Here is a 16,323-nt window from a genome sequence, read left to right as displayed (position 1 = left end):
TCCACACATTATAACATGAACTTGCTGAGGGTGCTCTGAAAGTGGTGATAGTAAATATGTATAACCTATCGAGCCCCCTTCCCATGGAATTGGCTGCCACCAGTGATCAGGGAAGCTGACTCTGTGGAGCTATTCAAAGCAAAACTTAAAACGCACCTCTACAGCCTGGCGTTTGGAACATAGGGGCGTGAAAACAATACAGATGCGATGCGAACACCGCTGCGTGTTTGTTTGTGCTTTTATTATGCAGTTACTCAATTAGTAGCAGTATACATTTCCACTATGTACTTTTCCCTTCTACTTCACTATTCTGTCTGTTCTGGCGTGTGGGTGACTGGATGGCTGGACTCTCCTCAAGGTTACCCGGCCAGCAACCCATCTTACCTGTAAGTCAATTATGGCCCCCATTGCACTCCTGAACATACCTGGAAGGAGGGATCCCCTATTATGTGTTTCTTCTCAAGATTTTTTTTCCTTGCTGATTTAAGGGAGTTTTTTCTTGCCCTTGTGTCAGGGGGGTGTCAATATTTGGCCTGTTATGCCCTTTGAGACTGTAATGGTGATTAAGGGCTATACAAATCTAATTGAATTGAATTATAGCATAAAAGCATATGGAAGAAAATGATTCACTTTCTGTTGTTCTCTTGTTTCAGATCTTATAGCCAGATAGATGCATTCCTTTCCAGATTGAAATGTTGAATAGTCACTGAGGTTGACATTACATGTTAGCTGAAACCAACTCTGTCGTTCATGATCATCTCAAAAAACACACAAAGAGACTAGTTGTGTACATGGTTTTTGTAGACTCAGAATTAACGTGAGGAATGTGCTATCTTTACTGCTGGACGGGGCATTCAGCCATAGCTGCAAATCTTCTTTTTGGTATGCATTAGCATTTTACCCCTCATGTGTTTATATCTACAGCTGTGACTGATACAACAGAAAAAAGGCTCCCATGGCATGTGGGTTTGGCTTTGGGGAACTGACTGGATGGAGTGAAGAGGCCTGTGTGTGTGTGTGTGTGTGTGTGTGTGTGTGTGTGTGTGTGTGTGTGTGTGTGTGTGTGTGTGTGTGTGTGTGTGTGTGTGTGTGTGTGTGTGTGTGTGAGTGTGTGTGTGTGTTGCATTATGTTTTGTACACTGTCCCTCTCTTAACGCTGAGTCTGCAGATGAAGCCTGTCCGACCGGGTGTGTCGTCGTGTTCATCCTCTGTCTGCATGAGCAAGTTGGTTTGGTTAGGAAATGGAGCTGGTATCAAAACGGAAGTGTGGTGTTTGCATGGAGAACATGAAGGATTGAGAACAGGAGAGGCCTGGATGGATATTGGGTCACAAAGTGGCAGAACCTTGGCAATGGCTATCATATTATCTCCATTCAAACTTTGCCAGGGATATCGATAGGGTGGTACATGTTATGAAGTCCACTTTGTCATAACTATTATCTATTTTCTTCTAACTTCAACAATGGTAAAACCTTGGTTCAAATCGTTATTCACAACATATGTGGAGATGTTAAATTATGCAGCAGAGACAAGTAATTCAATTACTAAGTGGAAGATCCTACTCGATGAAGTCCGAAACATATTTCACAAAAGTAATTTACTGAATAGTGTGTACAATGTGAATCATTGTCACAACAGTGACAGACAATGAGGAGATAAACTGAAGCTTCAGTTTCCGATCTATCTAACACGATTATAAAAAAATGTAATATTAACGTCATTGTGCTCTAACGATGGTTCCGCCGTTCACCTTGCACTTCCCTCAAGCCCCGGGGTCCATGGCTTATTAATGAGGTAACAGAGACAGACCAGCAGTTCTGATGTGTACCGCTGAGGATAATGGGTCCGGATGGAAGACATAGCGGCAGACTCAGCCTACAGAGTTCAACTGTTTCTTATCCTAGTTGTGATTGATGTCTTTGACACATCACTATTAGGATTCCTCCTTCCTAGGCTAGATTCAGTATGGTGACTACAGTGTTGGATTCAGTGGTGACTTCATTGTTAGATACAGTTTTCTTCATTTTGAGATTCTTTGTAAGCTTCATAATTAACTATCTTCTGTGTCGGCTACTGTGTTAGCTTCAGTGTTGACCACAGTGTTAGCTTCAGTGGGGAGCGTATCTATGTTCCCCGGGTCCTATGTTCCCAGGGTCCTATGTTCCCCGCTTTGTATGTGACCGGGGAACATAGGGCACCCTGTGAGCAAATCTTTTTTTCGTAGGATGGTACGGGCAAGTACCGCCTTTTTCGCCTCTGATTCGCCTGTGATTGGTTAGAATGTCTCTCCTCCGATTGATTATGATTAGGGTTAGGTTTAGGGTTAACCCTCACCCTAACCCTAACCATAACCCTAAACCTGACCCTAACCCCTTTGCAACCGGGGAACATAGGACCTGGGGAACATAGGGATGACCCTCTTCAGTGTTGACCAAAGTGTTAGCTTTAGTGTTGACTACAGTGTAAGATTCAGTGTTGACTACAGTGTAAGCTATAGTGTTGACTACAGTGTAAGATTCAGTGTTGACTACAGTGTAAGCTTCAGTGTTGACTACAGTGTAAGCTTCAGTGTTGACTACAGTGTAAGCTTCAGTGTTGACTACAGTGTAAGCTTCAGTGTTGACTACAGTGTAAGCTTCAGTGTTGACCACAGCTTCAGTGTTGACCACACTGTTAGCTTCAGTGTTTGTTTTTTATAGAATTTTCTGTGATAACTTCATAATTGACTCCAATGTTAGCTTCAGTGTTGACTTAAGTGTTAGCTTCAGTGTTGCCTACAGTGTTCGCCTATTTAACAAATATATATTCTTCTAAATCATAAAATAAGCACTTATACTGGCTTCCCTGACAATAATTACTCTGCCAGTATGTTCTCCTTTGAAAAGTCCTTTCCGGCTCATTCTTTTTGACCTGCGTTCACTCCAAAAGCGAAGGCTCGGCTCGAATACATACAAAGTCAACAAAGTCAACATGCAAAGATGCAAATAGATGCATATTTACTGAATACAAATGACTGGGATAACCTTTCAGGCATCGCTAGTGATTATTGCTATTCACAGATGCGGCCATGCTTCCTTTCACACATGTCTTAACAATGCTAGGAAAAGATGGGCCAAGAGACAGCCAAGCAGATAGTGGATACACATATTGATGCCAGTAGCCATAAAACTCAACAGGAGAAGAAGATATTAAAGCTGGTTAAAGCAGCCTCACCTGGCCGAGTCTGATTGGACCTGGGGCTGGGTGCGGCTGCACACCTGTGGCCCCTAGTGCAGCAATGTATGTTACTACACACTACCTAGGTGGAGGCCACACTCGCCTAGGGTCATTTTGCTGGGCTCCTCCATACACAAGGGGGTGGGAGTGTTGAATCTGGTTTATTGTATAAGGTTTTTTGGACATTATACTTGGCCTGCTGGTGTTGCCATAGGAGAATTCTTGAGTGAGTGGAGATGGCTGGTTTAACCTGTGCACACTGATTTCTCAACAGTTGTGCAGTCTCCCCAAGCCCAAGAGCCCAGTCAGAATGGGGCAGGTCACGCTGCTTACACCAGCCATCATCCAAACACAATCCCACAATATTGTTATCAAATCAACTGAAAAGCATTTGCAGGGTAAAATAAACAGTCACAGATTAGAATTCATCTTCAGCGAAGTCTTGTGATTGGTGATTGATTTTACTGGGATTTATATCCCTGTTCCAAATCCCACATGCAGGAAATGTTCCCGAAAATCTGGGATAGACGGCATGTGTGAAAGGGGCTAGAGCTTCTGTGTTAGCTTTAGCATTGAATACAGAATTTGCTTTAGTTTTAGCTTCATCAGTGACTGCAGAATTTTAGCCTCAGCAGTCAGATGTTGTCTTTCGGGCCACATAAGCGAACTATATGGACCTATCATGATAAAAGCTTTCATGTTTGTTGAATGCCACCGCAAGGTTAACAGGCTTTTATGCTCAGCTGATTTTAAGTGCAGCCAATTCAGTGGCATGACGATTAGAAACGGGAAATATTAGCCAGTTAGCTGCCTTTATGATGGTGTTGTTGTTGTCAAGCATAAGATCAGTCCTTAATTATTTACCCTTTCAGTGTATTCCTAGAGACGGCCACAGGAGTGGGTCTCATTGTTAAGGGTTTGATGCTGCCTAATATGAACTGTATCTACAGTCTCTGAAGCCTGTGAGTCAGATGTGCTCAATCAGCAGGGTGTGTTCCTAGTCAGAAGGAGGGGGGGGGGGGGGGGGTAAAAAGAGATGTGCATACCGAGAGAGGAGCAGTGTTATCTCTTATGGTTGTTAATTATCTAGTGCTGTTATAAGCTAGGTCTTTTTAGTTATTTTGGCACAGTGAGGGTTAGTGCTAAGCTCAGCACCTTGTTTGTTGCTTTCATGTGAGACAGGCCGTTTCTGACCTTTGAACTGTTGGCAGTCCTTCTGTTCTTACTGGAGACGAAAATCTCCTTTGATTGCCATAAATGATCATTATGAGACAGCGATATCAGGGAAAGGGGAGTGGCGGTCTTGGTGGGGGGGTCAGGCTCCGACATATTGGAAAGGGCAACAGGCATAGCTGAAAGCCATGCACCCTTTTTCCAACCCTCTTGTTGCGGTGTCAGATCAAGCTAAAGATAGCAACATGATTATTTGACATGTTCTGTTATTTTTATGGTGCTTCCCCTTTTCTCTCTGTCGGAGATCGTTGTTGTGACAGCTTCCCTGTCCCTGGCAAAATAACATCCAGGTGGGCTGTGGGCTCTTCCTCACGTGCTGCAGGCCATCGCAGGCCCATCACTGGCCCCAGTTTCACCGAGAGTGTCGAGCTGTCCCTGGGCAAGGCACCTCACACTGACTGCTCCTGACGAGACGGCTGTCGCCCTACATGTTGGACTCCACCGTCGGTGTGTGAACGTTTGTAAGTTGCTTTGGATAAAAGTGTACGCTAAATGCCCTGAATGTAATGTAAATGTAACTTAACAAAACCAAAACAAAACGAGGAGCGCTCCAGTTGTTGTTTCCTTTGGTCTAAGAAGTCTTCTCCTGGACTCACTCGTTCTTTCCTTCACCGTGCTCCCTTTGAGTTTCTCAGGTTCAGCTGGATTTCATGGAATCCAAGGAACAACGTTTCCTCCCAGAGTCCCTCTGTTCTGCGTGTTTCCAGGCCCCGTTGGTCTGTGGGAGGGGTGGGGGCTGGTTGGGGGAAGGCTGGGATAGAGGAGGGGTGGTGGAGTGTTGGTGGGGGTGGTGTTGGTCGGTGCTTGGCAATCCCCCAGCTGCACTATGATAGCATGCCAGAATACACAGAGATCAGAGGTGGGGATGGGTGGGGGGGTTTGGAAACACAAGCTAGTGGCCAGAGCCCCGCTCATTCCCACAACTCTCCCCCTAAACTCTATCCCTTCACAGCTAATCATACATTCTAGTTCAGCTTATACTGCATCATGCTTATTTTGCTCAGCATTTCGTTATTAGTAACACAATATATTTTTTGGTTCTCGATTGGACAGGGAAGGGTTAACTAGCTGTTGCCTGGTCTTTAGCTTGCTATGTTAAGTGCTTTAGTGCTCGAAGAAGCTTGGACCCAGAGCAGTGTTTAGAGAACTGAGGGGTAGGGGTGGATGGGGGTGGGGGGATCCTCCCTCAGTCCATAGGGTTTCACTCTCACCCTGTGTATGAGGTTTTCCCAGTATCTTTGTAGCTACAGATTGGTAGTATGGATTTGTGCCTTCTCTTCTGTTTGGCTCAGCTTAAATAAACTTGAGTGAATGTGAGGGAGACAAGGTACAAACATGATGCACTGATAAAGTTAGTTTGAATGTCTGTGTGTTGTTTGTGTTGTTTTTGGAGTTAACAGCTTTTATTTTCAAACTGTTTTTGTTTGCTGTCAACTTTTATTCACTGTGCCTAAAAGTTATGCCAGAAATAAATTGCATAAAATGGCAACTGCATTACATTTTTCTAAAATGGATCAGAAATAGTGTGCTCGACAAACTTTTTTTTCTCTTGCAGATCCTCTTTTCAGAGGTGCAAGTGAAGCAGGGGGAGAGCAAAAAATTGGTTCCTGTTCACTGTTGTTCTCTCTTGTGATTGGTGGAGGCCTGTTGCTAGGCTTATGTCATTGTGTGAGGGTTTTCTGCCCCCTCTGCTCTGCAGTCTCGGTCAGGTTTGAACGGTTAGGTTGGACTTCAACCACTTGTTCTACAGATCCACAGTTTGTGGTCTCACGCAGCTGGGACTTATAGGTCCTGATCTTGTTCTTTTTTCCTCACAAAGTTGTTTAATCCTTAAAACTTTAATCATCTAGTTTAAAAGGATTAGAAATTAAGTTGTGCTCCTAAAATAACAACATCATTTTTGTTAGTTTTTGTTTTATTCTTATTTTGTTTTTATATTTATTATATTATTTTATTATTGTTTTAATCGTGACGGGGACCTAGGAACAAACAAAATTGCATGAGATCAGCAGTAGTATAACTTGTTCCTCATTGCCGGTTCAGAGTATGATGTCTTTTAGAACGTATTTAAGATGTTTTTAGGCAGAATAACCATGTTGGTTTGATAACTTTAAATCTACCACAATACATTTATTAAGAAATGAATGATTTGAAATGTGAATAAAATATTACCTTTACGATAACCCATTCCGTTCTATATACAGTATATGACCTTTTTGGTTTGTACATAGACAAAAAAATAAAAAAAAATCTGTTGAAAGCTGTAATCCCATAGACCAAAGCCTATCCTGAACATATTAGTATATGAAAATGAATGCACAGAAAGTGATGTTAGTGATATGTGCAAATCAGTCTAAAATGGCATTAGACCATTAGGCAAATAGTAGACTATGCTCCTATAAGTTGATGTGTTGTATTAATCTTACTTTCTTGAAGTTCGCTTTCCCTTATTTCCTTCTCCTAAAAGCCTTATCTGAAAAAAGATGCCCAGTGATAAGAAAGTTATACAGTATCACCCAAGCACATGCTCTATTTTTACAAAGTAATACTGTGCGGGCGTGTGGCGGGGGTATAGTACAACATATAATGTCTCACAATATATTTAGCCCCTAGCTTCAACAATAGGGTGCAGTCCATTGGGCTGTTAGATCCAGCTCTTTGAGGCAGCTCTGCGGCCCTGGGGGAATGCATTGTGTGCTGCGGCCTTGATAACCACTGCTGTAACGTGTGAGCATCACAGAGACAATCAGCGCTCTCAAACCGGGACACAACAATCTTGTGACTCTGGATCTCGCCTCTTGACTCTTGTCAGGCAGACAACCGTCGGCCAACATCTCGATGACCACTCTGTGTGTGTGTGTGTGTGTGTGTGTGTGTGTGTGTGTGTGTGTGTGTGTGCGTGCGTGCGTGCGTGTGTGCCAGTGGCTGCGCCGTTCAGTTTGGTCTGAACTGAGTGTGCACGCACACACCGGGGCCCGGGGCTGCCGGGCCTCAGCCCCGGGCCCCGGTGGGTTCATGTGAAGGGCCTGGTGTGTGTGGTTCTCAGCTCTGGGCCCCGGTGGGTTCATGTCAAGGGCCTGGTGTGTGTGGTTCTCAGCTCTGGGCCCCGGTGGGTTCATGTGAAGGGCCTGGTGTGTGTGGTTCTCAGCTCTGGGCCCCGGTGGGTTCATGTGAAGGGCCTGGTGTGTGTGGTTCTCAGCTCCGGGCCCCGGTGGGTTCATGTGAAGGGCCTGGTGTGTGTGGTTCTCAGCTCTGGGCCCCGGTGGGTTCATGTGAAGGGCCTGGTGTGTGTGGTTCTCAGCCCCGGGCCACGTGCCCCGGTGGGCCCTTGTGAAGGGCCTGGTGTGTGTGGCCCTCAGCCCGCTCTGAACAGCCTGTTATGCTCTGTTCTGCTGAGCCGTGGGGCTCCGGCCCCTCAGAGTGCTGACCACAGCCCTGGGGAGGGGCGGGCTCACCGCTACGCATCACCCCACTAACCCCCTCAGATGAGTCGGGGCATGGGGGTGGTCCTGGGGACACAGTCTGGGGAAGGGGGTGGGGGAGGTTAGGCCCACACAATAAACATGCTGATTCTGGGCCTGGGAGTGCGGTGTGGGAGCCGATTGGCCAAATCCATCCTAGGCTCTTGAACATTTAATGGCTGGGCTGAGAGAGAGAGAGAGAGAGAGAGAGAGAGAGAGAGAGAGAGAGAGAGAGAGAGAGAGAGAGAGAGAGAGAGAGAGAGAGAGAGAGAGAGAGAGAGAGAGAGAGAGAGAGAGAGAGAGAGAGAGAGAGAGAGAGAGAGAGAGAGAGAGAGAGACAGAGAGACAGAGAGACAGAGACAGAGACAGAGACAGAGACAGAGACAGAGACAGAGACAGAGACAGAGACAGAGAGACAGAGACAGAGAGAGGCTTGTCCCGCCCTATCCTCGACTTCAGCTAAATTAACTTAATGGTTGGGATCTTTATTGCTTTCAACAATCTCCTCAGACACACACACTCCAAGCTCTACTCAGACCAGTCAAACAGGCTTCCAGCCCTGAGATAGGAGACCCTGTATGTCATCTGACATATTCATTACAGAGATATGATATGGCGCACGATGACGTCTCTTTTTCCGGGAGTCATTCCCACTGACAGATCAGTGGATAGCGCGAGCTAACAACGTAGTTTAACGTAGTAAATATATTTATATCTTAGCATAAATGCGGCCATTGGTTTGGTATATCTCCAAAGATAAAACTGATCAAACGTATTGACAACTGAGTGATTGGGTCATCGAGGCAGTGAATGGGTGAATGTGTTGTTGGAGGGGTGGGGGGACCGTGAGCCATGAGAGCTGCCTTCCTTATCTCTGCATCCCCTTGGCTTTAAGGGGAGTCATTGGCCCCGTCTGATTGGCTGAGCCTTGTCATTATCAGGTCTGGTGGGCTGGGCACCAAAGCCGTCAACTGAACGGCTGCTGCTGTTGTTGTCGTCTTGCTGCAGTAGAATAACCCTGCAGGTAGATCATGCCACTGTAGTCTTATCCTTACTGCCTGTTAACTGCCTTGTTTACGCCACACTGGGCTGGGTTTGGCTGGGCTGGGGGGGGGGAGGTGCATGTGTGTGTGTGTGTGTGTGTGTGTGTGTGTGTGTGTGTGTGTGTGTGTGTGTGTGTGTGTGTGTGTGTGTGTGTGTGTGTGTGTTCGTGGTGGGGGGGGGGGGGAGGGGGACATTGTGTTGCGTGTGTGAGTGTGTGTGTGTGTGTGTGTGTGTGTGTGGGGGGGGGGGGGGGGGGGGGGGGGCTCTGGGGGTGCTGTTGGTATGTCAGTAATGGAATTCTGTGTTGATGCTACATGCATGCAGCATGACAGTATCCATACATTTTTGGGAGTGTGGTACTAAAGTCTGAAGTGGTCTTCCTCTCTCTACATGAATAGCTTAATGTAGCCTAATTAGTGACCTAATTGCATAATAATAAGGCATTATACAACCGTAAACAGACGTGTGAGCTGCCTGGCATACAGAGGGATGATGAGTCATGATGAATGCGATCATTATCAATAGCTTTCAAAAGAGCTAAAGAAAGGCGGAGGTGATGTTTTTTTCTTAGGAGAAGTCGCTCAGCCCCCTCCGTCTTCCCTTCTGCTATTGGCTCAGTGGGGTCTTGTTTTCGTAAAGGGGATTGGCTGAGTGGCCTGTCAGTCACGGGTGCCTCCGCTTATTTACAGAATGTATGGGCAGAGAGAAAACGGTATTCTGCTGTGGGGCTGCAACAGCTGACGACCGAGCTATACTATCCAGTGCCTCCAAGAACAAAGAAAGAAGGAAACTGCCATTCCGACGATAGTTCTGGTTTTGTCTCTTATAACTCAAAGAGAATAAAGAAGATGAGGCACGCCACCTCACCCAGGGGGAAAGGGGGGAATAATTCATTTTCAGTGACAGACATACTGAAGATTTGTTCTCATTGTCAACGGCTTAGCAAAAAGGTAAGCCGTGTAATGTTTTAATGGCAAGGATTTCGTTCAGAGCAGTGAACGCAGTGTTTTATCACTGCTCTCGTAGGTTTTAATGCAGTATTAAAGATGTTATTCTGTGGCAAACTTGTTTAGTGTGAGTTAAGGAGCTGCAGTGCAGCGTTTTCTTTTGTGGTCCAGCTTTCAGGCTACTTTTCATCGGGAAACGCATCAATCATTTTGTTTGAGTTGTGTCTATTCCTAGGAAATATATCGACATAAGGTTGGATTTGTAGTTGTTATCACTTAGATGTTGTTTTGGAGTAACATTCTTCCAGTCCATGGACATTCATTCATTTATTGGTCCTGCGCAGTAGAGCCTAAACAGGGCTAGGGTCTGCGCAGGCTCGCGGACATGTCTTGACAAACAACCTTTTGGCCATTGTCCTTTAATCTGTCCTAAATGTGTTCCTCAAAGCATAGTATTATTATTCTTATTATTAAAGTTGATGGCAATCATAAAAAATGCTCTCGTATTTGTCTATATTTTTGTACTTCGAATTCCGAACGGGTCGGGATCTTTAAACTTTGTTATGTAGGCTATGTATAATGTTTATAAGTTAAAATACTGATGGCCTAAACTGTTACTGGTATATATGCGAGTTTCGGAGATTATGACAACGTTGCCATAATTTTTTTTACGATCTTGTTAGTCCTGCGGGAGAAGCAGTGGGCCATGTCGTGACGCTGCAGCGAGGCACCAAAAACGAGGCTCCTAGAAAGACACACAATTTGTAATGCTGAAATTTTCCTTCCATTTTTTCTTCTCGTGTAGGACCTGGGAGTGCGGAGCCCAAGGCCTCTGGCTAATGGACCCAGCAGATTCATCCCTGAAAAAGAGGTATGCTGACAATGTCTGCTCTAAGACCGAGACTGGAGAATCATTCATCCGTGTCATAAACAAACACACTCGCATATGTGTTCTTGTTGTTTTTCTCCTCTACCAGATCCTTCACGTCAGCAAAGGGGATGACAGGACACAATCAATATTCGAGGACGCCTTCGTGGCCCTGGGTCGCCTTGACAACATTTCGCTGGTCATGGGCTTCCATCCACAATACCTAGAAGGTTTCCTTAGGACGCAGCACTACCTGCTGCAGATGGACGGCCCCTTGTCCCTACACTACCGCCACTACATAGGCATCATGGTGAGGATGAGACCTCTAAAGTCTCAGATAACTGAAGAACAATAGGATTCCTATCCAAATGAAATGTTGTGTCCACATGGATTCAATGTGTTCTTCATGTCCTCCCCCAGGCCGCAGCCCGGCACCAGTGCTCTTACCTGGTGAACCTGCATGTCAACGACTTCCTGCAGGTGGGGGGGGACCCTAAGTGGCTCAAAGGGCTGGACGGGGCCCCCCAGAAGCTGCAGCACCTCGGGGAGCTCAACAAGATCCTGGCCCACCGGCCTTGGCTGCTCACCAAGGACCACATCGAGGTAAAGGAGGGGGAGGGGATGGAGGTGTAGGGTGAGGAGGTGGAGGGTGAGGGGATGGGGGGTGGAGGGTGAAGGGATGGGGTTGGAGGACGTGTAGGGTGAGGGGATAAATGGGATATTCTTTTGTAATATATTTTATTTATCGTTGTCTTGTCGCATGAATTTCAGTGTGAGGATAATTGTGACTCCATTAATAATGCTAACATGTTGTACCCCACCTTTTTGAAGCATCTTCTGAAGGCAGAGGAGCACAGCTGGTCGCTGGCGGAGCTGATCCACGCCGTGGTGCTGCTGACCCACTACCACTCCCTGGCCTCCTTCACCTTTGGCTGCGGCATCACCCCCGACATCCACTGTGAGGGCGGCCACACCTTCCGGCCCCCCTCGCTCAGCCAGTACTGCGTCTGCGACATCGCCAACGGGAATGGCCACGCCTATCACCACGACGACCTGCTCGGCAATGAGGTGTGTGTGTGTGTGTGTGTGTGTGTGTGTGTGTGTGTGTGTGTGTGTGTGTGTGTGTGTGTGTGTGTGTGTGTGTGTGTGTGTGTGTGTGTGTGTGTGTGTGTGTGTGTGTGTGTGTGTGTGTGTGTTGAAAATGGTTGATCCATATAGTGGGTGGGGTTATGAGAGTCGTATTCGCCCTCCTCTTGACTCAAATGGTTTTCCTCTGGTGTTCAGGAGGTGTCGGGCGAGGTGGAGGTTCTGATGGAGAAGATGAAGCAGCTGCAGGAGTGCCACGAGGAGGAGACCAGCCAGGAGGAGATGGTGGAGCGCTTTGAGCGGGAGAAGACGGAGAGCATGCTGGTGGTGACGGCGGAGGACGAGGAGAGCGCGCCCTCCCGGGATGTGTCCCGCCACTTCGAGGACCCCAGCTACGGCTATAAGGACTTCTCCCGGCGCGGCGAGCACGTGCCCACCTTCAGGGTGCAGGTAGATGGCACGCACGTGCACACACGGTGACACAAAACACTGCCTGATTCAGATGGCATGTCGGATGGTTCTAACTGTGCTGGTCCCGGGTCTATCCAGGACTACAGCTGGGAGGACCACGGCTTCTCCCTGGTCAACCGGCTGTACCCGGACGTGGGTCAGATGCTGGACGAGAAGTTCCAGATGGCGGCCAGTTTGACCTACAACACCATGGCGTCTCACAAAGACGTTGACACGTCCATGCTGCGCAGGGCCATCTGGAACTACATCCACTGCATGTTCGGCATCAGGTCATTAGCCTACCTTCATTGGACTGGTTTTGATTTTTGAGTTCTTTTTTAGAATTTTCTCTCCCCAAGTGATCATGGTATTCCTTTTTTTTTTTTTCAAAGATTTATTTTTGCATTTTAATGCTTAATTATAGAGTGGAAGGTATGGGAGATAGAGGGGAGGACATGCAGCGTATGACCACGGGCAGGACTCGAACCCGGGTCGCTGCGTTTTAGGACTGAGCCTATATGGTACGCGCTCTACCCTTTGAGCCACCTGATCCCTGATGGTATTCCTGCCTCTGTTTCCCCAGATATGACGATTATGATTACGGGGAGATAAACCAGCTGTTGGACCGTAGCTTTAAAATCTACATCAAGACCATGGTGTGCATTCCTGAGAAGACCACAAAAAGAATGTACGAGAGCTTCTGGAGGCAGTTCCAGCACTCGGAGAAGGTGAGTTGACGCTCTCTCTGTCCGGCCCTGGAGGATGTTAAACCTCACTGAAGCTCTGCTAACACCTGCTCTCCTGTCTTCTCCAGGTCCATGTTAACCTGCTTCTAATGGAAGCGCGCATGCAGGCGGAACTGCTGTACGCTCTGAGAGCGATCACCCGCTACATGACATGAAGTGCTCTGTGGCATTTTTATTGTTGTCCTTTCACTGTTGTTGGTGTTGTTCATTACGGGACACTTTGAGGAAAAAAACAAAAAAAAAAGACGGAAGGGCGGAAAGAAAATTCTAAAAAATGTGAAACTGGAGCAGAAGAGAAGCGGCGGTCTTGTGAACATGTCTGTCCCGCTGTATGAAGAGGATCAGAACAAACGGATGAAGGACTGACGGAACATCTACCGCAATGGTCGTGGCGGTCTCCTCCCTCTCCACCCTGCTCCTCAGACCTCCACCTTGGGGAGCCGCAACTCCTGCCTGCTCCTCTCCCGCAGTGCCAAACCTGGAGAAAGTTTGTGTTGTGGTTGGGGGGGGCTGGGCCAAATCTCAAATCAGTATTTCTCCATGTGGTGGCCGCCCCCCTCATCTGGGTCCCCCATGCGGGAGCATCAGAGACGGCTCAAGGGCCGCTCCGGCCCCCCCCCCCCCTCCCAGTCTCTGGATGTGCAGAGCTTTGGTCTGCCCTGCCGTTAACATAGTCACTGTGTAGTTTCATTGAATATCTTTGTATTTTGTTTATTATTATCAATAGAAGTTGAATGTTGACGATGTCTTGTTGTTGTTTCACGGTGTGGTTGGCTGTTTTTTTTTTTGTTTCCGTGGCGACTGGCGAGAATGGAAGCATACCTGTCAGGTGATATCAACTGTGTGCCTGAGCTACCCTGGTGCAGCCGCGCTGGTGCTAATGCTCTCATGTATTCACACAGAGTCATATTGACTCCTCGCCCTACCCCAAAAATGTGACCCACCGCCTCTTCCCCTTTCTCTCTCAATAAGACCTCCCCTCCAGAGCTAACCTAACCAGCCATCCCCATCCCCGAACAACTGTCTACGTAAGCTAATCTTAAGGATTGTGAAAAGCAAAGAAGTTGCGGAGAGAAATATAGTACACTGTTTTGGGCTCTATTCAATGAGATGTATGTATGCTAAGTGTGTGTGTGGTTAAGTCTGTGTGTTGTGACCGCCTTCTAGGAGCACGGCCGTACAAGTGAGAAAGTGTTCAGAAGAATATATCAGAAGAAATCTTGAATTTCAAGTTACTTTTTTTTTTTTTTTATATATATAGCGAGGCACTTTGAAGGAATGTCACTTCTCGGCTTCTGCTGTAGCTATGTTATCGTGAGGTGACTGTTAAATGGTATGTTATCTTTCAAGATAAAAGAAAAAGAGGAAATAAGACCAGTTACTCATAAAGAAAGGAGGTTTGCTAAAGCCAAGTCTTCCAGGAGGGATTTGCTCCCGGTTGTCCCAAGAACCGTCTTGTCTTCCGCTCATACCTGTCCGGTCACCCCCTTAACAACTTTTTGAAGCTTTAGATTGTGAATTTATACCCAAAAAATAAATACCTCGTGTTAAAAACATGTAAAGAAGTGCTCTTTGGCGAGTAGAACGACTTATCGGGGGCTTTTAACTACTCTAGTTGGTCTGGAAACAAAAACTTCCCATTAGCAGAAGGTTGTAGCAAAGCTTGTTTAACCTAACCAGTGAAAACAAGTTTTTATTTGAATTTTTAGTTATATCATTTTTTACCGGAGGCACCGACTCCAATGTTGTTGTTTACTAAATGCATTCTACTAAAGGTTGTGTTCTTGAGGCATGATGAAAGGAACAACTTGGGAGTTGAATGTTTGCTTAATATCATCGTGATGGTGGTTCTTAAGAGGAAATGGAGGTTTTTATCAAACCCTGACTGATGTCAGTTACTGACACCTTTTTATACGAAAAAAAATGTAATAAAAAAATCTAACCTTATTAATCATCATTTGTAATTTTCTAATATACGTTCTGTGTTTTATTGTTTTGGTTGTCATTTGTTCAAAATGATCGTGATGTTACTTATGTTAAAAATGCCATCTCGTGTTCAGGTAACCACACCGTAAGATGCACCAACTGCACTCTGGTCAGACACATTATTCTGCCTGTATGGACATAGGCAATGAAGTAACCTGCCGTAGTCAAGGATACCACTGACCACTGCCACATTAGTGGCATATTACTCAATTCTCTTCTCTAATGTTGAGTCAGGTATTACCCAACACTAGCCACATTTGTGCCAGTTTACAGCCTTTCATGTGGAAATGTTTTACTGAAGAAGCAGCTATTGGCGATGGTACACAGGGCAAAATAAAACTCCATACAGAGAAACTAATGAGGTTTCTTCAATCAAAAAGTCTCCCAGATCTTTGTCTTGATATGTGGTTTGTTTCTAAAAGGGCACTGACTTCAAGGCCACATTAATGAAAATGAACCTTAACGGTCTCCACATAGGGGGAATTTATAACTACCTAATCATCGTTCCAAACAGGAAGCCATTTCCCACGGTAGCTCAGTCATACAACCACCAGCAGAGCCTCACTGGCTACAAAAAGATAAATGGCTTCCCCCAAAACATTTTAGCAGGTGACACTTGACATCTCATAACCAACGCACTTCTCCCATGTTATGTCAAACACATGTAGAACAATGTTTAGCTTCTAGATGCATGTTACAGGTGTTCTGTAAGGAAGATGGTTGAACTATCGGCTCGTGTTGTAATGGAGCACTGATGTAAGGACAGTGGGACCTGAGGAGGTATTTACATTTCATTTGAATGTTTTTACATTGTAAAGATGTGATTTGTTTTGGCAACTCTGTACTTTTACTTTGTGCATCTTGTTAAGCACTGCCCGGAACCCCAAATATGTTTAATAATAAAGTCTTTGAGATGGTTAAATATTTCTGAGTGGTGTGTTATTATATTTATTTGATGTTTGTGTGTTCCACACTGCATTGTCATGGTGACGAAGGGTATTATCTTAATGGACTACTCTTTAACCAAGAAAATAAACTACGTCAATTTGTAATGGAAAGAATAAATGTTGGGGTTTTGTTCAGACAGAGCAGCACTCCTCATGGTGAGGACATCCCAGGGCCTATGACCAGTGGGGAAGACTGAGGGATCTCCATAAAGTCTGCTGAGGAGGCCGGCCAGGCAGGGGGCGCTGTTCCCGTGGCCAATTAAAGAGACGCTGAGGAGCTAGACGACCTAGGAGGAGGTGTAGCAGCTCTGCCAATTATCCCAGAACCACCCTGCCCAA

At 46.1% G+C, this 16,323-nt stretch overlaps 1 protein-coding gene across 2 annotated transcripts in view; it reads left to right on the top strand.

The window, feature by feature from the left end:
- The window catches only part of sesn1 (sestrin 1), a 65,485-nt gene extending 50,444 nt beyond the window's left edge, over window positions 1-15,041 (top strand). Inside the window, exons 1-9 of one of the 2 annotated variants that reach the window (XM_030344832.1) lie at window positions 9,625-9,904; window positions 10,707-10,772; window positions 10,879-11,079; window positions 11,190-11,372; window positions 11,601-11,837; window positions 12,054-12,305; window positions 12,405-12,595; window positions 12,889-13,033; window positions 13,120-15,041. In XM_030344832.1, coding sequence (XP_030200692.1) covers window positions 9,803-9,904; window positions 10,707-10,772; window positions 10,879-11,079; window positions 11,190-11,372; window positions 11,601-11,837; window positions 12,054-12,305; window positions 12,405-12,595; window positions 12,889-13,033; window positions 13,120-13,206 — 1,464 coding nt within the window. In that variant the 5' untranslated portion in view covers window positions 9,625-9,802 and the 3' untranslated portion in view covers window positions 13,207-15,041. Of the gene's footprint in view, window positions 1-9,624; window positions 9,905-10,706; window positions 10,773-10,878; window positions 11,080-11,189; window positions 11,373-11,600; window positions 11,838-12,053; window positions 12,306-12,404; window positions 12,596-12,888; window positions 13,034-13,119 lie in introns of those variants that run through there. The other variant, XM_030344831.1, reaches the window with a different exon arrangement.
- The last annotated feature ends 1,282 nt before the right edge of the window (window positions 15,042-16,323 follow it).

Source organism: Gadus morhua, chromosome 21 (assembly GCF_902167405.1).
Source record: "Gadus morhua chromosome 21, gadMor3.0, whole genome shotgun sequence".
Lineage (NCBI taxonomy): Eukaryota > Metazoa > Chordata > Actinopteri > Gadiformes > Gadidae > Gadus > Gadus morhua.
The sequence above is the reverse complement of the archived record's forward strand: the minus strand, read 5'-3'. Positions and strand labels throughout refer to the sequence as shown.